At 53.5% G+C, this 26,545-nt stretch overlaps 1 protein-coding gene across 3 annotated transcripts in view; it reads right to left on the minus strand.

Moving 5' to 3' along the window:
- LOC100078890 (glyoxylate reductase/hydroxypyruvate reductase) overlaps positions 1-8,407 on the minus strand; it is a 51,343-nt gene extending 42,936 nt beyond the window's left edge. For 2 of the 3 annotated variants that reach the window (XM_007655561.4, XM_007655562.4), the window contains exon 1: positions 8,086-8,407. In XM_007655561.4, the coding sequence (XP_007653751.1) occupies positions 8,086-8,252 (167 nt within the window). In that variant the 5' untranslated portion in view covers positions 8,253-8,407. The remainder of the gene's footprint in view (positions 1-8,085) is intronic. The other variant, XM_029054607.2, reaches the window with a different exon arrangement.
- Positions 8,408-26,545: the final 18,138 nt, after the last annotated feature.

Here is a 26,545-nt window from a genome sequence, read left to right on the forward strand (position 1 = left end):
AAAGAAATGCGTTACAATACTGCACCACATACCCCTCTCGGGGTCGCACCTGGAGAGTTTCCAGTACTCTACCAGTCTCGTCTACTTTTCATTCATTCAGTCGTATTTACTGAGCGCTTACTATGTGCAGGGCAGCGTACTAAGAGCTTGGAATGTACGATTCGGCAAGAGATAGGGACAATCCCTGCCCAACGACGGGCTCACAGTCTAAACGGGGGAGACAGACAACAAAAGAAAACAAGTAGTCAGGCATCAATACCATCAAAGATAAATAAAATCAAAGATAGACACACACAAACCAATAATGATGGCATTTGTTCAGCGCTAACTACGTTCCAAGCCACTGTTCTAAGCTCTGGGAGGGATACAAGGTTATCAGGTTGTCCCACGTGGGGCTCTCGGTCTTAGTCCCCATTTTGCAGATGAGGTAACTGAGGCCCAGAGAAGTGAAGTGCCTTGCCCAAAGCCACACAGCTGACAAGCGGCAGAGCCGGGATATGGGAGGGAGAGTCAAGCGGAGGCCCACCCATTCCATTCCTAGCTTGGGCAATGGCTAGCGAGCGGAAGGCCGTCTGCTGCGGGTCAAAACTCACCCATGCTGAGTGAGGCGAGAGAGTCGAGGGTGGAGATTTGAGTTTACCGCGCGGAAGGCGGCCAGGGTGAGCCACTTCCATAATTTTACCAAGAAGACTCTACGGACACGCTATCAGAACGATGGCCGACGGAGAGCGGGGCGCTGTGGGAGAGCTGGGCCCGTGGTGTCGCTATGGGTCGGAAACGGCTCGACGGCGTGAGACAAGACAAGACGGCCAAACGTAATGGGCATCAGCCCTACCTACGAAGGATCTAAAGCACACTTTCATTCTGGTTTACCACAAATAGGCTCGGGGGTGGGTCTTGTTGGGTGAGGTTGCCAGGGGCTTTTGAGGTGCTTTCTGAAGGGCTCACGACTGGAGTCTTGTCTATATCTGACAACTCCAGTTATTGTTACTACCCCCGGCCCCCACCTCAGCCTGCGAGCCCCATCCTCCGGGGCCGGACTCGGGTGGGTCGTGGAGGGGACCGGCGGCGGGGGCCGGGGAGGAGGGGGCTGCAGGGCGGCCCCCACCAGCTGCTGGCTCGGGAAAGAGAGGGGAAGAGGTGGGGAGGAGGGCAGAAAGGGAGCCCAGGACCAACCACCGCCGACGCTGCCGCCAGGGACGACCCCGAGCGGAAGCGGGGCGGGGTGCTGGGGGGTGGGGAGCCAGGGAGGGAAGTAGAGGGTGGGCGAAGGAGAAAATCGGTTGGGAGAAGGGAGGGGGGGATTCCCCAATACTTACCTTACGAGCCTGGAGTCGTTTAGTCGAGCCCGACGACGTGAACCTGAAATAGGGTGTAAGCTCAGAGACGTCGGAAGTGCGGCTCGTTGTTACTCGGGGACTTCCCTGTAGTCGATATCCGAATTCTCTACCGGTGCAGCTTTTCTAGGTTCCATGTCTCTGGAACCCCAATACTATCAAATAGACGCTTCTTCTAGGATCCCAGATTCCCTAGCCACAGCAGTAGCTGACGAGAAAGCAAGACCCAGGGTTGACCGCTATAGTATAATCGAGGCTACTACCGTAGCCTGTTTATTATTATCCACGTCTCTGTCTGCAGAGCGCTTGAACATAGACGCACGGTTATTTTTAAAATGGTCACTGTCTTGCCATCTCGATCTCCAAACGGGGAACCTGTGCCACGCGGAGAGGGACCGATTTATCCGACGCCAACCCGAGTGGCGGTTCTGAGTTGGGATCAGTTCTCAGACATCTCAGGTTCAGGAGCTACCGTGCTGCTTGGCCCGATAAATCGCCCCGCCTCTTGGGTTCTTTCGACGGTGAGCTAACTCTTGGACCCAGCGTCAATCTCATTTTTGCATCATCCTGGCATCCGTACCTTACTTTAATAGACGGCAGCGCATTTTTTTTTCTTTCCTCTTGCCCCGCGAGAGATTTTGCCTGCGGATCGGAGAGCTGGCTCCATTGTTTCAGATTTTGTGGCATTCAGAAGTCTATTAACCAGATGAAAGTCTGTGCTCACTGGAGTGCAAACATACAGTATGTGTTTAGGCCGGTAGACTATTACTATGATTTTATTTTAGTCGGATTGCCGAAGTCTCCTTCCATGAGTTGGAGGGAGGGGGAGAGAGAGGGGAGGAAAACGCATTGCTTCCACTGGGAATCTTTACCGTAGCATTTTAGTTTAATCCCTCTCAAGGCATAACTCGGCTTTTTGTAATTTCGTGGGGAACAGCCAAAATTGTTACACAATCATGTTCCAAGGGGCAATAAGCAGTTGTTTCTTCCTCAGGTAACTGCCTTTTTAAAAAATGAGACTTGGACTCTGATCGGGGGGAAATACCGTAATCGGCTTAAATGGTATGTCAAGATAAGGCATATTTTTGCCCCTCCTCCCCACCACCTATCTTCTCCCCGCCACCGCCGGTTTAAATGTTTTGGTTGGTTTTTTTTTTTTCACAAATAAACCAGGATAAAATGCCCCCTACGGATTTTACTACATCCCATTCTTTGCTCCATGTTGCCTATTAAAATCCCCAAGGAATAATTCAGGATTTCTGCAGTGTGATGACGTGGAGGAGAAATACAAGCAAGTCACCCCTTTTTCATCATCCCGTAGTGAGCGGGAGAATTTTTCGTTTCCATCTGATAGAAACAAATAAAAGGACCCTCATGGATTCAAGCCCCCTTCTAGACTGTGAGCCCGTCTGGGGGTAGGGATTGTCACCATCTGTTGCCAAATTGTACCGTCCAAGCGCTTAGTACGGTGCTCTGCACACAGCAGGCGCTCGATAAATACGATTGAATGAATGAATTCCAAGCTGGGGGTGGTGGGGGAGGCTCGTCTTGAGGTTTCAACCATTCGGTCAGTCACTAGGCTTGTCTGCAAGAGTAGAGGGGCGACGGTTTTCGCCATCTGTGAACACAGGGTGACTCCGCCCTCCATGTTCTCTCCCCCCCCCGCCCCACCGCCCCTTCAAAGTCAGAGGGTAGATTCTCTCTTCTGGAGGTGGTGTTGCCAATTAACGTAAGTGGAGGCAGGAGACTATGTAGACGAAACAGGTGTGTGGCGAGCAAAAGACCAGTAGATGACTTGTTTGTTTACGCGCTTCGAAGTAAGTTGTCCGAGGGGAAAAACCCCCCGTGAGAAATTGCTTTCGGAGGAAGAGAAGCGGCGTGGCCTCGTGGAAAGGGGATGGGCCCAGGAGTCAGAGATCCTGGGTTCTAATCCCAGCTCTGCCGCTGGTCTGCTGTGTGAACTAGGGCAAGTCGCTTCACTTCTCGGTGCCTCAGTTCCCTCATCCGTAAAATGGGGATTAAGGCTGTGAGCCCCGTGTGGGGCACGGACTGTGTCCAACCTGATTAGCTTCCATCTACCCTAGCGCTTAGTACAATTCCTGAACTCTCAACAAGTACCGTAAATGAAAAATAAAGAACTGCAAGTGGCTGCCCATCTCGTCGTAGCATTCAACGGCTGCGTTATTCCTATTTTTAGCGTAATGTGTCCCCGGGGATTAGTTTATCAGTTTCAAAGCAGGAGGCTGTGCCCCTCCTCTCTACCCTAGAAGCACAGCGCCCTGTACTTGGTAAAAAAAATCATTTGGTGGTAACGATGATTCTGTCGGGCTTCGATTTTCCCCCACCCAGTTAGCGAACCCAAATGCTGAGCTGCTGAGGCAGAAACCATGGCGCACCTTTGGCTCAGAGTCGCAGGGGTACCACGCGAAACTCGGATACAACTTTTCTACTCCAAGTATCAGTGAAACCTGGAAACGGAATGAGTTATGCAACCATTCCTATCAACGTTAGCAAGAAGGGACTCTTGGTAGTAAGTCTACAAGAAGAGACAGTTTTCTGTAACTGTATTAACTCCCCTATCAATCTCAAGGAGTCCTGGCTCCCGGTTTTAAGTAGTCCACAGTTAAAATGATCTGGGCCGCTTCGATCGAATCTTCACTTAGCCGCACTAGAAAACCACCTGGTCATCTTACCTCATCAGTCACTCTCAGGAGAAGCATCATTCTGGAAGAGCAGAGATCACGTGATAGCCTCTGCATTTTTATTCTTTGTTCTTCCTACGCTTCTCCTCCCAAGCTCACCGTCTGACGGACTCTCCCACCCCGACCCCTCGCCGACACCGTTTCTCCGGCCCGGAGCCACTTCTCCCCGTCTGCCCTCTCCCCCGACCCTAAATCCATCCGGCTACAGCTTTCCACATCTTCAAAGTCCACCTAAACTCCCACCTCCACCAAGACATCTTTTCTGATTCACTGCCCACACCCCAGGTCATGTCAGCAGAACAGCCACCCTTTGAACTTATATATCTGGAACCCGCTCTCAGAAATTACACATATAAGTACATTCAATGGTTCAATCAGTTATTTGATGAGGGACATATTCCGACATATTTGTGCCTCCTAGCTACTGTATCTGGATTCGTCCTCCTGCTCTCACTATTTGTAAATACTTTTTTGTCTGCCTCTCTTGCCCGTTAAATTGTAAATCTTTTCTGGGCCTGGAATATACGTTTTGCTTCTGGCATACTCTCCCAAGTAGTTGGTACAATGTTCTACACTCGGTAAGAGCTCAGTAAATAGCCTTGACTGATTAAATGATTCTCCAGAATTGGATGTTTACCCCCCTTTTTTTTTAACGGTATCTGTTAAGCGCTTAACTCTGCGCCAGCCACAGTTACTAACTGCTGCGGTAGATACAAGATAATCAGGTTGGACACAGTCCGTGTCCCACAAGGGTCTTAATCCCCGTTTTACAGATGAAGTAACCGAGGCACAGAAGTGAATTGCCCAAGGTCACAGAGCGGATAAGGGGTGGAGCAAGGATTAGAACCCAGGTCCTCTGACTCCTCGGCCCACGCTTTATCCACTAGGCCACGCTGCTGCCCACCGCTTAAAAATTACTTCACCCTCTGACTCTTTCAGACCAGTTAAAAGGAAAACAAGCACGTCTTTTGGAGGAGAATAGGATCTCGGTCTCAACGTACCTCTGGAATCGAGAGGGCACCAGTCAGTGTCAATTTTAAGAGAAGGTGAATTGGGCCACCAGTTTCCAGGGGCTACCAGTTCCGAGCGGTGTGAATTAGTGTGTCCTGGGCTTGGCCTGGGGTGGGGAGGCAGTTTTAATAATAATAACGATGATCATTTTCAAAATGGTGTTGACGAAGCGTTTACCGTGAGCCAAGCGCTGGGCTCTATGTAGGACAGTCAGATCAGACCCAGTCCCTCTCCCACAGAGGGCTCACGGTCTGAGGAAGGGAAAGCTGGGATCATATCCCTATGAGACAGATGGGGAAACTGAGGCCTAGAGACAGGCCCGAGATCACCCAGCAGGTCAGTGGTAGAGTAGGGACTCGAAACTGGGCGTCCCGACTTCCAGTCCCATGTCCATTCCATTCGGTCAATCGATCAATCGGTCAGTCGGTGGAATGTACTGAGTGTTTAATCCGGGAAGAGCACCGCGCTATGCCTTGGGAGCGTACAACACAACGGAGCTGGCGGACACGTCCCCTGATCCCACAAAGAGCTTACGCCCCAGCGGCCGTGCTGCACGCCGCTTCCCAAAGGCAGAGAAGCAGTGTGGCTCGGTGGTAGGGCAAGGGCCCGGGAGTCAGAAGGACCTGGGTTCTAATCCCGGCTCCGCCGCGAGTCTGCTGCGTGATCTTGGGCAGGTCACTTTCCTTCTCTGGGCCTCAGGTACCTCACCTGTAAAAATGGGGATTAGGAGCGTGAGCCCCATGTGGGCCAGGGACTGTGTCCAACCTGATTGACTTGTATCTACTCCAGCACAGAGTAGGTACTTAACAAGTACCATAATTATTAAATAACCAGTTGTCCATTCCCTAACGGTCCCCTCCTTCCACCAAGCCCAGAAGCAGCCCTAACATCCAGGAAAGACTGGGGCTCTCTGAACCCTCCCACCAGGATTGTCAAATAGATAGGACCGCCTCTCGCATCAGCCAAAACCTTTCCCCCCCCCCCCCCACCCCCCCCGAGTGGAGGAGGAAGAGGGAGAGAGGGAGAAAGGAGAGGGAGGGAGTGAATGATCCCTCGACTTCCGAACCTCACGCTCATGAAGTTCTGCCTGTGGACGCCGCTCGTACGCAGCCTCGGCCAAACTCTACCCATAGGCTGCGGGAAGGAATCACTTGGGCTGAGAAGGGGCCGGTAAGCGGGGAAAGATGGGTGAGGGGAAGAGCGTCCCCTCCGGTATCAGCTTTTTTACGGTACTCGTTAAGCGCCTGCTAGGTGCCAGGCACTATACTCAACTGGGGCTGGGGCAGATACAAGATAATCAGGTTGGAAACAGTCTCTGTCCCACGTGGGACTCACAGACTAAGTCGGAGGGAGTAGGAGTGAATCCTTGACCTTGCCCAAGGTCATACAGCAGGCAAGGGGCGGAGCTGGGATTAGAACCGAGGTCCTCTGACTCCCTGGCCCGGGATCTTTTCACTAGACCGCACTGCTTCTCTTGATTATCCTGCAATTACCCCAGCAGGTGCATACTGAATGCCATCTTTATCATTAATCAGAGGGTGTCTAGGGCACCTTTAGGTGACTTTAAGACCGTCTGTCCACCGCTCAAGGGAGGAGAGGGGTGAACAGTCTGCATCACTGCCCGTTAGACTGGTGGAGAAGGACTGCAGGATTATTCAGATCGAATCTTTCTTGTCATGTCATGGCTGGACCGGGAAGCTCGTCCATCTCTAGTCTGTGAGCTTATTACGGGCAGGGAACGTTGTCTGCTTATTCTGCTGCACTGTACTCTCTCAAGCACTTCCAACAGCGCTCTGCACATAGTAAGCACTCAATGAATACCAGGAGGGCACTAGCCAGGCACCTCGTTTGAGCACGGTGAGAGAAATTCTCCCAGTTAGCCACGCTATTTGCCAAGAGCTTACTCTATGTCAAGCGTGGTGCCGAACGCCGAGGTTGATGCAAGATTATTGAAGTGGACACAGGTCCTGTACCAGGCTCACAGTTTAAGTGGCAGGGAGAGCAGGTTCAGGCACGAGGCAGCCTCACATCGGTAGCTAGCTAGACGCCCCTCCTCCCGCATATTTGTGGGGCCGGTGTTTCGGGGGGGGGGGGGGGAGAGACATCTCCCAGAAGAGGGTGTTGTAGAATCCTGCACCTCTGCGCTGTTTCTGCACAGTTCCTCCTCCTTCTTTGGGTTCTGCACCAGCTTTGGCTGCTTCTGTCTAGAAGAGGGCCAGGACAGACCGTTGCAGCAGGTGCTGTTTAAATCTTTCCCTCCTTGTGTTTGCCAGTCCCTCACATCCCGGTTCTCTGACGAAGCACGCGAGTGGATTTCGCTTCATGAGCTTGGTTTACAGCTCTTCAATCAGTCGATCGAGCAGCTATTTGGGTGCAGAACGCTATACTAAGTGGTTGGGAGAGTACAGTATGATAGAGTTGGTATTTCGTTTTAAGCTAATCCACGTCATCCTGCCCTGCCAAACTGGTTTCTCTGTGTGAAGAGGCCGCATCAGAACTCTGAGGTCGCCCGCAAGTGGTGACTTTGGCCTGTTGCGGTTTTTAATTCCCTCTCCAGGAGAAGTGGAGGAAATGGCAAGACTTTGGACTCTGCTGGGATCTCCTCAGGCAGAGGCGCAGGGATGGACTGATCAATTAGCCCGTGCGCTTAGGCTAAATAAAGAAACCGCATGGCTCGTTGGGCTCCCCAAATGCCCGTTTTCCTCAGCCGTGGCTGTGTTTCACCCCTCCGGCCCGATTTCCCAGAGATGCCTCCATTCTCCACTTCACTTCGCTACACAGATCCAGTCACAGAAACTACTCAGCAGAGACTCCCCCATCCAAAAGGGGGAACGGCTGAAGAACAATCCCTCTAAGCTTTGAAAAACTGCAACCTCGAGGAACTCTTCCCAGCGAACTATTCACCTCCGTAACTCGGGCTCTCTCGGCGTCACGGTCGCTAACCCGACAGCCTAACCCGACGAACGAACATTAACACGTCTCCCGCGTGATAGCTCTCCTTCTCACTCCGCCGCACGCTACCGAGAGGCACTTACAGTCCTGAACGCTTCAGTATCGCCATCCCATCTGGCGGGATCCTTCTGGTCACGTACACTCGGGGTAACTGCTTCCCAGTCTCCTTCATGGTCCTCGATACTTGCCGGAGGTGAAGATCTGGCACCAGGATCCTGGTCAGTGCCCTGGGGAGACAGAGAGGATACATCCCCGACCAGCCGTATTAGAAAGCTGGAAGAGAGGACTTTGGATTGAATGGGATTTTTTTGGAACTCCCTCACTGGGCCTGAACAAACAGTGAGAGGGAGGATCTGTGATAAGGTCTCTCTGACCAATGAACGGCAAGGTCAGGCCTTTTTTTTTTTCCATCAGGAGATTTTTGTCAGATCCACTCTCTTCATCCGCTGAGCTCTCTCAACCAGTCAGTTTATATAGCTCGAGGACTCTGATGGTGGGGGTGGGAGCCTGCGGGGGAGGGAGAAAAATGAACCGTCAACAGGGTTCCTCCCTCAAGATAACCAGGATGAGACTGACTTTCCACTGAATTTGGCGAGGAGGCCCATAATGCTCTCCTACGTGTCTCGTGGAGGGAAAGGGGTGCCGAAGGCAGGAGGCTCAAGGACACCTGGGAAGACCACTGGAAACGTGGTGGCCGCAGTCATTCATTCAATCGTATTTATTGGGCGCTCACTGGGTGCAGGGCCCTGTACTAAGCGCCCGGAAAGTACAGTTCGGCAACAGATAGAGACCGCCCCTACTCAACAACGGGCTCGCCTTCGCTGCAGCAGCTTTAAGAAGTTCTCTTTTCGACTGAAGAAAATCCGGAACTCAACCTGACTGGGAAACCGAGGGGAACTAATACTAATAATAACAATAATTACGGTATTTAAGCGCTCACTATGTGCCAGGCACTGTTCTAAGCACTGGGGTAGACACAAGGCGGTCAGGTTGTCCCACGTGGGGCTCACGGTCTTAATCCCCATTTTCCAGATGAGGTAACTGAGGCACAGAGAAGTGAAGTGACTTGCCCACGGTCACACAGCTGACAAGCGGCAGAGCTGGGATTAGAACCCACGACCCCTGACTCCCAGTCGAGCCTGCCCGTCTCTTTTCCCACCTTGCTCTCTGCCTCCCTTTCCTAGCCTTTTCTCCCCACGAACTTCAGGCCACTGGCCCTGACAAAATTGAAGCCCCAATCCCCGTCCCACCTCACGCTTTTCAAAATGCGATCATCTTTGCAACGGCGTGGGCTGAAAATGACCAGCTTCTCTATCACGGAGGCCGCGCCCTTGCTTTTGAGCGTAATGAGAGGGCGTTTTTGGGAAATCCATATCAAGAGGTGAATCCAGTAAAATAACCAGGAGTGGCGTGGCCTTCACCTTTCTTTCCTTTCTACTAGTCAGGACAACATCGAGCTTGAGCCAGCCAGGCATTATTAGGGGCAGGGCCTGTCCAGGCTGTGTAATGATAATAATAATGATGACAATGATGCGATATTCATTCAGTGATTACTATGTGCCGAGCCCTTCGAGAGGCGGCGTGGCTCCGTGGAAAGAGCCCGGGCTGGGGAGTCAGAGGTCATGGGTTCTGATCCCGGCTCCGCCGCTTGTCGGCTGTGTGACTTCGGGCAGGCCACTTAAGTTCTCTGTGCCTCAGTTACCTCATCCGTAAAATGGGGATTAAAACTGTGAGCCCCTTGTGGGACAACCTGATCTCGCCCCGTATCCTCCCCCGGCGCTTAGAGCAGTGCTCTGCACATAGTACGCGCTCAACAGACACCATCAGCATTATTATCATCACTCAGATGCAAGATAATCAGAGCCAAGTCCCCGCCCCACATGGGGCTCCCAGCCTAAGGGGGAGGACGGCCGGGAATCGCATTCCGATTTTTCAGACAGGGAAACCGGGGCCCAGAGAAGCTAAGTGGTTTGCCCAGTGGCACACGACAGGCACGTGGCGGAGTCAGGATTTGAACCCAGCTCTCCCGCCCCCCGGGCTCGTGTTCTTTCCGCCACGTCACGTCGTTGGCTCGCCAGCCGGATCCTTCTCGGATTAAGCACGGAAACGTGGAGCTGGGAAAGATGACGGAGTTCTGAAAGGAAAGACTGACCGGGGATCCTGCAGCAGGTGGGACAGTAATAAATTAGAGGGTGCTGCCCTGCCAACCGAAAGCACCCCATCTTCAGCCAGGGGGGTGGGAGGGGGTGGAGCTCTGGAAGCAGTTGATGGGTTCGGGAGCCGGGAGAAGGCAGCCTCTTGGGTGCCTCCTCTTCCTCCTCCTCAGCCGCGGCAGGCGTCGCAGCCGCCGGGGCCGTTACCTCGGCCACCGCCGCGATAGCCTCTAGATGGGGAAGCGGCGCGGCCTAGTGGGCCCGGGAGTCCGAAGGATCCGGGTTCTAGTCCCAGCTCCCCCGACCCGTCTGCCGCGTGACCTGGGGGGGAGTCACTTGGCTTCTCCGAGCCTCAGCCGTCGCGACTGGGAAACGGGGATTAAGACCGTGAGCCCCCCCCCCCCCCCGGGGGACACGGACTGCACCCAACCTGATCGGCTGGGGCTCGGTACAGGGCCCGGCACGTAGTAAGTGCTCGACAAATAACGTAACGGAAGAAGCATCTAGGACGGCACAGTAATGGGAGTTTCCAACACAGCCAGAACTCCACGTTCACCCGTGACTCCACTGCAGTCGCTCTAAGCGCCGCCGTTTCCGCCTGCTATTTCGGCCCGACGCTACACGACAGCAGCGTCAGGGGCCCCATCCGGGGCCGGGGGGAGGCCCCAGATTTGGAGGAAGCCAGCTCATCGCGTTCAAAAAGTCCACGGTCACCACCGGCAGCCATCTGGGGCTCTGCAGTTTCCCTGAAGTTTCTCAACTTCCACCTCCGAACTCCCCCACGATTCCCTGGGGGGTTTTGGTCCCCAGTCTGGGAAACCATACCTTACATCTACATCCTGGAATGCGGCACTTATGTCCTGTTTCGGTATTCTGAACTTCTCAGAAACGGGTACCTTATAAATTCGGGCAAGGGGGCCGATGGCTTGGGGGCGATTTCCCTCGGTTGCCCCCACCCGATACCTCTACCTCCACCGTCGCCACCAACCACCGCCGCCATCCCTTCTTGCGCTTCTTCCGTTATCCCTTTAGCTTCTTCTGGTCTTCTTTCGCTCCGTCCGCTGGACCCACGGCGGTTTGGGTATGATCATCACCTGAAAGCTCTGTCTCGGAGAAACCACCCCTCACTTCCCTAATCTGGGCCGGTTGTCCACTCTCACAGTCAGAACGAAAATTTAACCTCAGCGACTGCACGGACCTATTATGACTATGCTATCATCACTCTTCTTCTGACATTCACTCTCTTTCTGACACTTCCAATGGCAGGATTTTTTTGTTTTCGACACCCGGAAGCTATCCTTCACAGGATAATGACCACAGAAGCTAAGAGCGGGTGCACTCTCCAGGCCTCTAAACAGAGTTTTGTGGCCCAGCCTCCGCGACTGTAAGCTCTTTACGGGCAGGGAATGTGCCCGATGATTCTGGCGCGTCGTATTCTCCCAAGAGCTTAGTATAGTGCTCTGCACATAGTAAGCGCTCAATAAATACGATCGAGTGAACGGATGCTCTGCGCAGCATCATAGTGACACTAACTGTGGTACTTGTTAAGCACCGACTATGTGCCTAGCACTGGGGTGGATCCAAGCAAATCGGGTTGGACACAGTCCCCGTCCCAAGTGGGGCTCACAGTCTCAATCCCCATTTCACAGGTGAGGGAACTGAGGCGCAGGGAAGTGAAGTGACTTGACCAAGGTCGCACAGCAGGCGAGCGACGGAGCCGGGATGAGGACCCACGACCTCGATCGATACCACTTCGGTTCCGATTAGTTGCGACTCAACATTAATCCACTTGTTTTCTTGATGACAAGCAACGTCCTTTGTCCGACAGATTCAGTTTAGCTCGGAATGGAGCCAGCTACTGAGCCAGCTCTGTATTTCACACTTCATTTTCCCTAAAAAGAGGGGAGAAGAACAAGGGAAGCGGGGGAAGGAAGGAATGAGCATATGTTGACGCCCTCCTCGCCTCTCCTTCGTGGGAAAACAGAGAGCACGCCTATGCCGAGGAAGAAACTAAGTTTCGTTAACCAAAGAGCACGTAAAGAAAGGGGGGAAAAGAAGGCAGATGGCATTAATATCAGTGCGGGAAAATGACTAACACTTTGAGAACTGCCCGGCGTATTTCTCACTTGTTTGGGCATTGCCTCTATAATTAATTTATGGAAAGCACCTAAACTGGGAATAAACACAAACTCACAAATCCCTTCTAATCTCTGGCTGCATTTTGGAATTGATACCCTTAAGGTATAGTTTCCTACAATAGTTTCTGTTTAAGAATTTTTAAAAAGTCTCTTTTCCACCACTGCGTAGCACGCCAGCGGTCTGGATGGAACTCAGAATTATTTCGGAACAACCGTCAAGGGGTTTCAAATGCACCATTCGGAGGGCTAGTATTTTAGTTTCATTCTCAGACTAGAAACATGGGTCCCGTGAAGCTAACGCGGCTTTACGTTTATGAACAGCGACCCTGCTGTTTGACGAGTTCCTCCCCCGAGTAGGCAGAATAGGGGCCCGGTCCTAGGACAGTTCGGGGGAAATGAGGTGCTTTTGGAGAGAAAAATGTCTATGCTCACGAAGTCAATGACTGGTACCAGAGAATCACGGATTACTGAAGACCCACCTGTGGTGTGTTGTGTTGGGTAGAAGGATTCTGCCCGAATTCTGGCAGGCGTAGCTTTGTCGTTTTTGTCCGCGAGAAGGGGTAATTTAGCAAATGGAAAGAAGCCTGCTGCCCAGATGAGTTCATTCACCTCACACGAGAGAAGGAACGGAAGACGCACGCCGCGGTTAGGTCGGAGACCAGATCCACGATCCTGCAGGATCGCAAGCACTGCCGTAGCGGAAGTAGCCAACGGTGCTTTGCGCGCAGTAAACCCTCAATCGGTACGACTGAACGAATTTACTGGATGCCCACGGGATGCCACTCACTGCTTCGGAATGAAGGACGTGGGCGAATCTAACCGAAAACGCACCTTCCCTACTCAAAAAGAGCTTCGACCTAAAGAGGGCGATGGACGTGGAAAACAGTTGCACGTAGAAATACGTGAGTGTTCGGGGAGGGGTTGATTTGACTCAGGCATTGGGAGATGACTGGGGAAGGCTTCCTGGAGGAGGTGCTATTTTAGGAGGGCTTTCAAAATGGGGAGGGCTGAGCTCCGACAGATTGGGGAGGTGGGGGGGGGGGCGCAGAGAGAGGGAGGGAGTTCCAGGCCCTGGGAATAGACCGAGCAAAGTGGCCGGAGGAAGGCGATGACCAAAATGGATCAAACCGTTTTATTTCTGTTTCAGGTTTGGCACTTGGTCTCCGCCATGTCTCTCCCCCTTCGAAGTGCTCTTCCCACCTTCACGGCTCTCCTGAAATCTCCCCTGCTCCGGGAGACTTTCCCCGATTAGTTTTTTTTTTTTTTTTCTTCTCCCCCAGGTCCCGTCCTCCCAACTGCCATTTCAGGACGTTAAGCGCCCACGACGACGCACGGCCCACATCTGTACGCATCGCTTTACGTACGCTACTATTCGAGCATTTGCTCATCCACCAGGGGAGATATCTCGCGTCTGTCTCCCGTGCTAGATTAGAAGCTCCTTGACGGCAGGGATTCTTTCTTCCGACTCTATTATACTCTCCCGTATAATGCGGTGCCCTACACACAACAGGTGTCCAGTCGATACTACTGGTTTGCATCCAAACACCGCAAACCGTAAGCAACACAAGGAACGCGCTTTTTGTGTGTCTTTTTCCAATATGACGAGCAGTGATGTACACATGTATTCATTCAATTCATTCAGAGGTACTTCTGTGTGCGGAGCACTGTACTGAGCGCTTACATTATATATATGCAAAGATGCAGATTGCCCGTTGTATTTGCACATTATGTACGTGCGTCTCTCTCAGTTGGAACTTGTTTTGGAGCTGTGGGGCACGTTACCCTGAATAAAGCAAGGGTACAGTTCCGTTCTCACCAGCTGAGAGGCAGGATGGTCTAGTGGATAGAGCCCGGGCCCGGGAGTCAGAAGGACCTGGGTTCTAATCCCGGCTCGGCCGCTTCTCTGCTGTGTGACCTTGGGCAAGTCACTTCACTGGGCCTCGGTTACTTCATCTGGAAAATGGGGAATAAGACCGTCAGCCCCACGTGACACAGGGACCGTGTCCAACCAGATAAGCTTTTATCTACCGCAGCGCTTAGTACGGTGCCCGGCACACAGGAAGTGCTTAGCGAATGCCGTAAAAACGTTAAGATCCACGCACAGTAATAGATCTGGGCATCCGGGAGACTTCCACAGTGCTTCCTAAGTGCTCGGCACAGCGCTCTGCACACAGTAAGCGTTCAATAAATACGACTGGATGAGTGCTCAGTTTAGTCATTTAGGCCGGGAAAGGTACAATCACCTAATGTAGGCTATGTAGCGATCACGTTGCCATATTACCCGGGGAATCGGGAGCTCCGGCTTCACCGTTGTTCTCTTTGACTGAAAATGATGAAATATCTGCTCTAATCCCGGCCGTCTCCTTTAATGGTTTTGGCTGGACATTTGTATTTGGGATTAAAATGTTAATCCTAGTTTACACAGCTAGTACCACTGATCTGAAAGTTTAAGACACCATGACCTATGACTTGCGCTAGCTCCAATTTCAATCCGAAGACACCCTCGTAAATTTAAGAGCCTTAACTCCTACTGCACTTTACCCAGAGAAAATACGTTAGCTTTTTATTCTCCTTTTTTAGAAAATGGATCTCGCAAGGGCCGTGAGAGTTAGTTGGCGCGAAAACTTTTGAGATCCAAAGATTCTGCAGCCACTCGTGTCTCTGGTATCTACAGCATTCTCTTTTCCTGGGAATCCCATCGATACTTTGGAGAAAGATTAAAGGACGGTGTTTTGTTTATATAAGGGTTTGGATTTTAGACACGGAAAGTCTTCAGGCTGCATTCTTCATCTTGTCTTATGCCGCCGAGTCGTTACCGACCCACAGCGACACCACGGACGCATCTCTTCCAGAACGCCCCGCTCTCCACCTGCGATCGTTCCGGTAGCGGGTCCATCGGGTTTTCTTGGTCAAAATGCGGAAATGGTTTACCATCGCCGCCTTCCAGGCAGTAAACTGGACTCTCCGCCCTCGACTCTCTCCCGTGCCGCCGCCGCCCAGCACGGGTGAGTTTTGACTCGCAGCAGACGGCCTTCCGCTCGCTAGCCACCGGCCGAGCCAGGGACGGAACGGGTAGGCCTCTGCTTGACTGTCCCTCCCGTAGTCGAGACTGGTAGGGGACTGGGAACTCTCCGGGTGCCGCCCGGAGAAGGGGGCATTCTTTATCTAGGACTCTTGATATGACCCCTCTAGACTACAAGCTCGTGGTGGGCAGGGGATGCGTCTGTTATAGCATCATAGTTTACTCGCCTGAGCGCTTAGTACAGTGCTCTGCACAGAGTAAGCGCTCCATAAGTACGATCCACTGACTGCCCTCGTTGCAAGGCATAAAAATCACTGGGATAAATTTCTGGGGAGCAGGGGCTTATGAGGTCGATTCAGTCCTTAACACATAAATGTTGGGTTCTGTCACCTTCTGTGATCCATCATCTTGTGGCCCTCATGTCGCCTCCACTCCCGGGAGCCTATAGGGCACCTAGAAGTGAGTGGAGGCGTCCTCTTCAGCAGAATCCAGTTTGCTCCCACACTGCCAATTACCCGGGCCATTCCTCCCTTCTCGGCGGCCGGCACTACGACACACAGAGGGGTGGACAATCCCGCCCCGGCGTAAGGGCAGCTTACCTAGTACCAACCTTCCCGCCGTGCCTCGATCTTGCCGACCCCTCGCCCACCTCCCGATTCTGGCCGGGAACGCCCTCCCCTCCTCAAATCCGACGACCACTCTCCTCCCCTTCAAGGCCTTATTGAAGGGCCACCTCCTCCAAGGGGCCTTCCCAGACTAAGCCCCACTTTTCCTCATCTCCCACTCCCTTCTGCATCGCCCTGACTCCTCGCTCCCTTTGCTCCTCCCCCCTCCCAGCCCCCCAGCACTTACGTACATAGCTGTAATTTTTTATTTGTATTGACGTCCGTCCCTCCCCGCCCGCCCCCCCCCCCCACCGCCCCCTCCAGACAGTAAGCTCGTTGCGGGCCGGGAATGTCACTGTTTATTGGTGCATTATTCTTTCCCAAGCGTTTAGTACAGCGCTCTGCACACAGTAAGCGCTCCAAAAATACAATTGAATGGACGAATGAACCTTAGTTACATACGCCTTGATGACGGCCAACCTTGGCGCTTATGCAGGGAGAGAAGGGCCTGACCATTTGACTGTTTTTCCTCATTACCGATAAGAGCGATATTTTCTTTCAAAGTCTATTTAAACACTTCTTTCTGCAAAGCGGAGAATTCTTTTTAAATATTCAGAGGCAGTACTAACATCCCGATATAATTGTTTTGCCCAAAGCACCAAAATAAACAGGGAGGTCAAATTAATTTGATTCATTTCACTGCGTGGCAAACAGCACGAACACGGGGAATATATTTATGGTCTTTGTTCCTCTCAAGTTGCATACAAAAACCCCTCCGTGGCCAGAGCGACCCCAGCACAGCGGCCCCCCCCCCCCCCAAAAAAAGCTGGCTAAGGTGGGTGGTTAAGATCGCGATGGTATCTCGGCAACTACCCCAGGAAGCTGAACGGGAAGTCTAGAGGAGATGGGAAGAGCTGTGGTCTGTAAGAGACGGGGGGGCACGGTGAAGACTAACGTCTTCGAAGTCTTGAGGGGAACAAAGCTTGCGAGCAGCGCTGGGCAGTGGGAGGAGGAGAGAGGGTAAGCAGTCCGAAGACAGCGCGAGTGCCTTAGAGTCGGTGGTCTGAAATTTCCGCTCCGTGTGGAGAGAAATGGGTAGCCACTGGAGGTTTTTGAGAAAGGGGGAGATGCGTGGCAGAATGACGTAGAAAAAAACGATCCGGGCAGCACCGTGAATCAAGCGTGAACCGGAGGGGGCGGAGAGGCTGGAGGCAGGGAGGTCAGTGAGGAGGTTGATGGGGGCAGTCAAAACGGGATAAGAATTCTAGGCCCAGCTTGCTGACTTCCCTTTGGCAAGTTAGAAACTTCTCTGCCTTCGTTCTCCCAGCTTGAAAGTGGGTATCGGGAAGGCGGGGGAGACCAGGTCAAGGGAGCGTTTCCCCTCCCCGAAAGCGAGGTGCTCGATAAATACACGTCCTTGGGTGGGATAACCAGAGATGTCAAGTTTCCCATTGCGGGAGAGGTAATGGAAACGAGTGAGAGATCCTGTTAAAATGCAAATTCTGCGAGAGAAATAACACGGCCGGATTATCATCACGGAGTCTTTCTGTCGGGAATGACGGATGAGCCTCCGTCCCGAGATTTCGGGCCCGAGAACCCGCACGGAGGAATTAATTTTACAGCTGGTGCTTGGGCGGTGCCATGCACGTTCTCTTATCCCCGCCAGTCATCGGGGTGGCCAGCAATGCTACCAAACAGGCTCCGACTCGCACGCTCGCTTTACCAGCACGCAGCCCGATGCGGTGCTGTCAAGCGACTGCCGTTCTGTGCACGTCCACCCCATTTGGCCCGAATCAGCCGGAGCCCAGAGCATTCCTCGACCCTCCCACTGGCTCCCCGGAGTTTGCATGCCCCTCCCAGGTCCACGCGGAGCACGGTACGGTGTCTGAGCCACAGAACTCGGCGGTAGGAGCCACGGTGGAGGGAGGAGGCTCCGCCCGGAAAACTGAGAAATGGACGGCAAAGGACCTGGGGCCATTTTGACACGGGACTAGGAATAAGTCGGCTTCAAGTCAGACCGTCGTACGGTATTGGATTTTTGGCCACTCTACCGGTCGTGTTTCCGCTGGGGCGTGGGGCGCGATGGGCAAGTAGGTGGAAAGGGGAGCAGTAGTACATTGAGAAACGCCCATCGGGGGGGGGGGGGCGGGGGGCGGGGATGGTCTTTTGCACACCGACGGTGTCCCTCCACTCCCTGGGGGAGCCGGAGAAACCTGGTGCCGTAGTGATTTCTCTTTTATTTTACTTGATTTTACGAACGGCCCCCCCCCCCCCCCCCCACTCGCAGCTTCACCTAAACAAGAGATTCCCCCCGAGAGGGAAGAATGCTGGATAACCCTCTGGACATCTTTGCAGGAGGAGGGGAACTGAAAGTTAAAGAATTAACTTGGTAGAGGAAGAGAGTGGCGTGGAAAATGAATGACCTTTGGAAGGGGGAGGGGGAAAGGAGAGGAGAAGGACGAGGCCCGCTGTCGGGCAGGGATCGTCTCTGTTTGTTGCCGAACTGTACTTTCCAAGCGCTTAGTACGGTGCCGTGCGTATAGCGAGCGCTCAATAAATACGACCGAATGAATGAGGGACTCTTGGGTGCATAATCCCCACAGGTTTTCCCCGATTCCGAAGGGACTGCTCAATAGGGAGATGGTGGCTTTTTAACCAGGGAGGTGGGGAGAGATTCATCTGGACAAAACTGAGGGAGAAGGATGTTCCGAGAAGGGGAACGGAGCGGGCAGTGGGTGGGAGGCGAGAGAGGACATTTTTCTATTAACCATTACTCATGAGAGAGAGAAAACATTGAACCCACTCTGCCCCCAGCTGCAGAACAAAGACAGTTTCTTTGATAGGAATGTTGACAGATGTAAACATCCTCAGATTTACCAGTTGAAAAAAACACCCTCATTTTCGAAATCCTCCTTGAATGGATTCCAGCCCGCTTCACTGATCTGCCCTCTTTCTACCTTCCTCTCTGACTGCTAAGAAATGATATTTGAGAAGCCGATAAATATTTATTGAGAATCCACCAGAGCGCTTTCTTTGCCCTGTTAGCGGAGCTGGGCCGAGCAACGTGGCAAGTACGGCAAAATGTCACTGGGTTCTAATCCCCGCTCGGCCGCTTTGTCCGCTGTGTGACCTTGGACGGGTCATTTATCTTCTCTGCGCCTCAGTTATCTCGTCGGTAGAATGGGGATTATGACCGTGAGCCCCCCGTGGGGTGTGGACTGTTGTCCAATCTCGAATCTTCCCCAGAGCTTCGTACTGTGCCCGGTACACAGTAAATGTTCAGCAAGTGCCATAAAAAAGAGAGACACGGAGGGCTGGCAAACGTTCCATGGGCTGACACTGAGGACAGGTGAGTTGAGTAGCTTTTTTATCACAATGCAGATTGTAAGGACCTCATTACGAGGAGCAGTGTGCACCACTGGCGAGAGCACGGGCCCGGGAGTCCGAGGACCTGGGTCCTGATCCCGGCTCCACCGCTTGCCCGCTGCCTGTGTGACCTTGGACAGGTCACTTCACTTCTCTGTGCCTCAGTTCCCTCATCCGTAAAATAAGGATGAAATAACCGTCCTCCCTCTCCCTCGGAAGGCAAGCCCCGCGTGGGGCAGGGGCTGCGTTTGACGGGATGATCTCGAATCTGCGCCGGTGCTTGGCACCATCGTTATTATCAGGGCCATGAATAAGGATGGAAAAATACATTCGGTGAAACGACTAGGAAAGCACCGGTAATGCCCTTAAGATGACCCAACTCTCCGAATGATTAACAGAGAGACAGATGAAGTGACCCTGCAGTGGGGAGGACTCGAGGCTTACCACTCTTCAGAACCTCATTAATGGTCACGTGGCGACCCCAGGCCTGGTTGCAGCTACGTCACACTCAGCGGCCGGCATTTGTATTTTCCAGCTCCGAAGGGATCGTTTCGAGTTGGGGGGGCGGGGGGGGGGGAGTTGGGGAAGGGGGACCCGACCTATTACTCTGGACAGAGAGCAGCAGACAGCCGAGAGACGGGACGGCTAACGCTTTGTTCCTACCGATGATCTGACAGGGATAAGAGTTGCAGATCACTCACCAGCCCTCAAGGTAGTGACCGCTCGATGACCGGCGGAGCCACCAGGATGGTTGTCCGTACGTTTACATCTATTAAATACAGAGTAAAGCTATCGGCAACATCCTCAAAGTCAGAGGACAGCAGCGCACAGATCCCGTAGGCGTAGGTAACGTTCGCGGGGCAAAAATCAAGACGGAGAGGAGGCTAACCAGGCAACCGGATCTCGACACTTTTAAAGTTTGGAAGGCTTTTGTTGGCGGTTGTGTTTTTCAAACTAAACGAAGGTGAGAAAGGCAGAAATTTATCAGGGGAGAGTTGGATTGAATGGCACTTCTGCCCGGCAGCGATACCTCTCCACAGGGAATTTCATTTTAGCGTTCGGAGCACGTTCACACCCAACAGGGGGACGCATCATGCCTCCTCTTGCTGGAATCCTGTTAAAATTCAAGAGGCCTTAGAACGCAAAGAAAAATATAGTGCTCCGAAGTTCAGGGATGACTGCTAAAATTGTTAATGGAAAAGTGTCACGGTGGAGAAACTACAAAATTAAATGAGCCGGCCTGAAAGCACAGTCAAAACACTCAGTACCTTTTTCACTCCGTTGCTTCCGTTTCATTAGGGAGGGCCTGAGGATTGATTTGCACAGTTCCAAACAGGTTTCGGGCACAGTCTATTACCTTTCGGAAACAAGAAAGCAATCGATCAGTCGATCAGTCAGTGGCAATCAGCGGTGTCTGTCGAGCACCCACCGGTGGGCAGAGCGCTGTACTAAGCGCCGGGGAGAGTTACCTAAACCACCCAGTCGGTAGACGGGGAGCCTTGCCCACAGGGAGCTTACGACCTAGCGGACCGTAACCGCTTAGGACTCTTCGCTACCTCCAGACGTTCTCGGGGAAAATGGAGAGGTCGTCAGAACGAACAAATCGGATTCAAACAGCCAAGAGAAGTCTGATTATCTCATGCTGTCACGCCTGGCCTGGTGTGCCGGCCCCTGTGGAATCCATTGGCCAAATCACTGACCGAAGCAAGGAGATTGCCACAAGCAATTCTCCTCCATTCCCCGTGATGTCTTTGTAATAGTGGATATTGATTGATGGCTGTTTCCACTCAGGTGCAGTGACATGGTGAATTGGACAAAAAAAAAAAAAACAAAAAAGGCCACCAAAATTCTCAGCAGCCCCGTGGGAGTTTTTGCAAAATTTCTGCCCAATTACTGGCACACGACTATATCCGGGACGCCAGATCATTCTCTGTGGGCTTCCAGTTTGGGGCAGGCAGGACGGGAGTCCTGTTGGAAATTCTGTAGTTCACAGGAATTGACTTGTCACCTAATTAGCAGCAGAGGTGGAGTGGAGGAAGAGCACGTGCTTGAGTCCTAGACGCGGTGCTCGTTCCGCACTTCCTATGCACCAAGCACCGTGGTAAGCACTGGGATCGAATCGGGATAATCAGATCTAATACAGTCCCACACAGGGTTTAGTCTAAGGGAGTCCATAGGATGGTGGGCTATCCTGCTGACAGACCCAGAATAAGGCAGGCGGAAGGCGGCAAGCAGATAAGCGTCTTCTCCTCCCCCCGCCCCCCACCACTCCATGGCTCTTTTTAAAATTTTTTTCCAACCTCCACGTCCCTGCGCCGGCTGAAGCCGGGAAAGGGAGAGCTTCCGGGGAAGCACGGTTAGCATAGTAGAGTGTCAAGTTCATCTATTTTCACAGCCGTTCTTGCTCACTGGCTTCGGCTCTTCCGGTTTTTCCCTCTCTCCAACCAACGTCTCCATTACCAGCTCCTTCAAACCGCCCACCATTTGAACGGCGGAGGTGAGAGTCGCCCTAAACGACGGCATGTAAACTGCCCAGGCGACAGGAGGGGGAAAGTAGAGTAAGCCGCGGCTCTTTTTAATTCGTCCTCCCCCCGGCCGGATCCAGAAAAGGGGCTTTCTGGACATTTATGGATTCCCCTGCTGCCGGCTGGTGGGGGGCAGGGAGCGGACTTCGAACTCTTTTCGCTCTATTCCATTCCATCTGGTTAGAACGCGGGCCGGCGAGTCAGAAGGTCACGGGTTCCAATTCTGGCTCCGCCGCCTGTCTGCTGTGTGACCTTGGGCAAGTCGCTTTGCTTCTCCGCGGCTCGGTTACCCCGTCTGAAAAATGGGGATTGAGACTGTGTCCCCCACGTGGGACAGGAACCGTGTCCAACCCGATTCGCTTGCATCCACCCCGGAGCTTCGTAGGGTGCCTGGCACATAGTAAGCGCTTAACAAATACCATAATAATAATTACTATCGTTATCACCTCCGGGGCACCGCGTGAAGATGAGAATTCGCCGTCGCCGTGTGTAGCCCCCGGACAGGGCAAGCGTGGAGTCGGTGTCACGGTACGGGACCGTCTCTTTCAGGAGAAGGGATCCAGAAGCAACTTGCTTCAGAGACGTCACCGACTAGGTGTTTTCTGACACCCTCCTCTCTTGGGCCTCTCTTACTTCTCCCGTGGAACCTTCTGAGTCTCTTTCACCGACGTTTCCTCTGCCTGCCGCTCCCTAACTGTAGGTGTCACCCAAGGCTCAGCTCTGGGTCCCCTTCTATTCTCCAACTGCACCCGCTCCTTTGGGGAGCTCATTGGCTCCCACAGCTTCCACTGCCACCTTCGTGTGAATAGCCCCGAAATCTAACCGCCCCCCCACCCTTCTCTCTCTCTCTCTCTCTCCAATCTCGCAATTTCTCCTGCCTCCGGGACATCTCGAAACAGACGATCCGCCGGCACCTCAGGTTCAACACGTGCAAAACCGAACTCATCTTCTCTCCCAGATCCTCTCCTCCACCTGACTTCCCCATCACGGTTGACAATACCACTGTCCCCACCTCTCAAGCCCCACGCTATCCTCGACTCTTCTCTCTCTCTCAACGCTCACATTCGCTCTTTCACCAGATCCTTTCGGGTCTTCCTCCGCAGCATCTCCAGAATCTTCCCTTTTCTCTCCAACCAAATGCCCGTCATATCCTAACTTGACTACCGCATCAGCCTCTTCGCTGATCTCCCCGCCTCCGGCCTCTTCCCCCCTCCGGTGCATACTTCACTCTGCTGCCCAGATCGTTTATCCTAAAACGTGTTCGGCCACCATCTCCCCGCACCTCAGAAAACTTCGGTGCGGTCTGTCCACTCCTCTCCACGGAAAGTAGAAACTCCTAACCACTAACTTTAAGGCACTTGATCAGCTCTCTCTCCGCCGGTCATCCGTACTCCTCTCAGACCCAACCTGGCCACCGCGCCTCATTCTCGTATTCCCGGCTCCGGACCTCTTTCACACACTCTCCCTTCTTCCCGGACCACCCCCCCCCCGACCCCCACCTTCACAGCCGTGAGCTCGCCGTGGGCAGGGAACGTGCCTTTCGATGTAATGAGATTGTGTACCGTACTCTCCCAAGTGCTTAGTGCAGTGGTCCGTACAGGGCAAGCGCTTTATGAATCCCACCGACGGATCGTCAGACCACCGTTCACCCCATCGTCAGGGCCCATCTGAAATCACATCTCCTCTAGGAGGTCTTCCCCGATTAGCCAGTCTGTCAGTCAGTCATATTTGTCGAGAGCTCACTGCGTGCAGAGCGGCGCTTGGGAGAGTACAACGTAACAGACGCATTCTCCGCTCGCAACGAGCTGACAGTCTAGAGGGGGAGACGGACGTCAGTACGGATAAACAAACTACAGATATGAACGTAAGTGCTGTGGGGCTGGAAGGGAGGACGAATCAAGGGAGCAGGTCACGGTGACGCAGGGGGGAGTCGAAGAAAAGGAGAAGAGGCTTTGGGAACGGCCTCTTGGAGGAGATGCGCCTTCGACAAGGCTTTGAAGGAGGGGAGAGTAACCGTTCATCGGATAGGAGGAGGGAGGGCGTTCCAGGCCAGAGGCGGGCCCCGGGAGAGAGAGGTCGGCGGCCAGATAGACGAGGTCGAGGTACAGTGAGAAGGTTAGCCTCAGATGGGTGAAGTGTGCAGGCTGAGTTCTAGTAGAAGAGTAGTGAGGCGAGGTAAGAGGGGGCAAGGTGATCGAGTGCTTTAAAGCCAATGGTGAGAAGTTTCTGTCCGATGCAGAGGTAGATGGGCAATCGCCGGGTTTCTTGAAGAGTGGGGGAAAATGGCCCGGACGCTTTTCTGTGAAAATGATCCGGGCAGCAGGGTGAAGTATGAACTGGAGTGGGGAGAGACAGGAGGCAGGGAGGTCAGCGAGGAGGCTGATACGCTAATCAAGGTGGCTCGGCTTAACGTGGAAGCGGGATGGAGAGGAAGGGGTGGGTTTTCCTGACGTTGGGAAGGTGGAGCTGACGGGACTTAGCGATGGATTGAATCTGTGGGTTGAGTGAGAGAGGAATCAAGGATAAGGCCAAGGTTGCGGGCTTAAGAACATCACTTTATTCTCCATTGCTTCCCCCTGTAATTTACCGTAGCGCCTGTCTCCCCTGCTTGGATGGCAAGCTTTTTTCAGGGCAGGGATCGTGACTACTGACTGGATCGTATTCTCCCAAGCACTCAATACAGTGCTCTACACAGAGTAAGCACCCAACGTATACAGTCGATCGACTGGCTCTGGGAGCCAGTTTTGCAGACAGTGGTTGGAATCAAGCTCTCCCAAACTGCTCAGAGTCGGGAGCCTGGGGTCACCGTGCCGCTCACTAAATTCGCCACCTTTGCCCGAATGCGCCCCGCTCTGGTGCCCCCGCCGTTTTCAGGCGCGGCGCTATCTGGATGCGCCTCGGACGGCGGCGTCTCTTAGGTGCCGCTGTTCTCCTCCGCTTCGTTTTCCGGGTCCCGTTTTTCACTTTTCCTCCGGTATTTGCAAAATAGTGGAAAGGTCCTCCCCCACCCCTCCCAACCCTTACTATTCATTCATTCATTTAATGGTACTTACTGAGCGCTTACCGTGTGCCGAGCACCGGACGAAGCGCTTGGAGAGTCCGGTTCGGCGACAGACAGAGACGATCCCTACCCAGCCACGGGCTCACAGTCTAGACGGGGGAGACAGACGACGAAACAAGACGGGTGGACGGGCCAACCTGCTCGTCACTAAATGATGGTTTACCAAAGGGCACAGTGGCTGAGAAGCAGCATGGCTAAGTGGAGAGAGCAGGGGCCTGGGAGTCGGAAGGTCGTGGGTTCTAATCCCGGCTCCGTCTGCCGGGTGACCGTGGGCAAGCCGCTTCACTTCTCTGGGCCTCAGTTGCCTCATCTGTCGAACGGGGATTGATAACGACGTGGGTAGCTGTTAAGCGCTCACTATGTGCAGAGCGCTGTTCTAAGCGCTGGGGGAGATACGGGGTCAGCGGGTCGTCCCACGGGAGGCTCACAGTTAATCCCCATTTGGCAGATGAGGGAACTGAGGCCCAGAGAAGTGAAGCGACTTGCCCACAGTCACACAGCTGACAGGTGGCAGAGCTGGGATTGACACAGGGACCGGGTCCCACCTACTTGAATCTACCCCAGCGCTTAGAACGGTGCTTGGCACAGAGTAAGTGCTTAACAAGTACCAGGAGGAGCAGCGCGGCTCCGGGGAAAGAGCCCGGGCTTGGGAGTCAGAGATCATGGGTTCGAATCCCGGCTCTGCCACCCGAGGGCGAGTCGCTTCACTTCTCTGGGCCTCAGTGACCCGCCTGGAAAATGGGGATTAAGACCGTGAGCCTCACGTGGGACGACCTGATGGCCCTGCATCTACCCCAGCGCTTGGCACACGGTACGCGCTTAACAAAGACCAACATTGTTATTACGATGATGATTATTTTTTGCTGGTGAGGGCTCACGGGTAATCTTGCGGCGCGTGCTGCCGGGCCCAGGGGCCCGGGTGAGAGAATGTGGATGGCTCCGGGCAAAATTACTCCTACTGCTGCGTATGATAGTGATGCCTGGGGTATTTGCTAAGCACTTACCGTGTGCCAGGCACTGTGCTAAGTGCTGAGGTAGATACAAGATAACCGGGTTGGGCACGGTCCCCGTCCCCCATGACACTCACGGTCTTAATCCCCATTTTCCAGACGCGGTAACTGAGGCCCAGAGAAGCGAAGTGACTCACCCAAGGTCACACAGCAGACGAGCGGTGGAGCGGGGATTAGAACCCAGGTCCTTCTGACTCCCGGCCCCGTGCTCTGTCGCCCGTGGCTCAGTGGGAAGAGCCCGGGCTTGGGAGTCAGAGGTCATGGGTCCGAATCCCGGCTCCGCCGCCGGTCCGCTGTGCGACTCCGGGCGAGTCGCTTGACTTCTCGGTGCCTCAGTTCCCTCCTCCGGAAAATGGGGATTAAGACTGTGAGCCTCACGTGGGGCAACCTAAGCACCCTGTATCTCCCCCAGCGTTTAGAACAGTGCTCGGCACATAGTCAGCGCTTAACGGATACCAACATTACTACCGTTATCATTCCCGCAAAACTAACTCCGGCACCTGACCTGTTGGCAGCATGGCCCGGTGGAAGGAACCCGGGCCTGGGAGTTGGAAGTCCTAGGTTCTAATCCTAGCACTGCTGGGTACTTGCTGTGTGATCTGGGGCAAACCACTTAACTTCCCTGTGCTTCAGTTCCCTCATTTGCAAAACGGGGAGGCAACA

This window comes from Ornithorhynchus anatinus, chromosome X5, assembly GCF_004115215.2.
Source record: "Ornithorhynchus anatinus isolate Pmale09 chromosome X5, mOrnAna1.pri.v4, whole genome shotgun sequence".
Taxonomy (NCBI): domain Eukaryota; kingdom Metazoa; phylum Chordata; class Mammalia; order Monotremata; family Ornithorhynchidae; genus Ornithorhynchus; species Ornithorhynchus anatinus.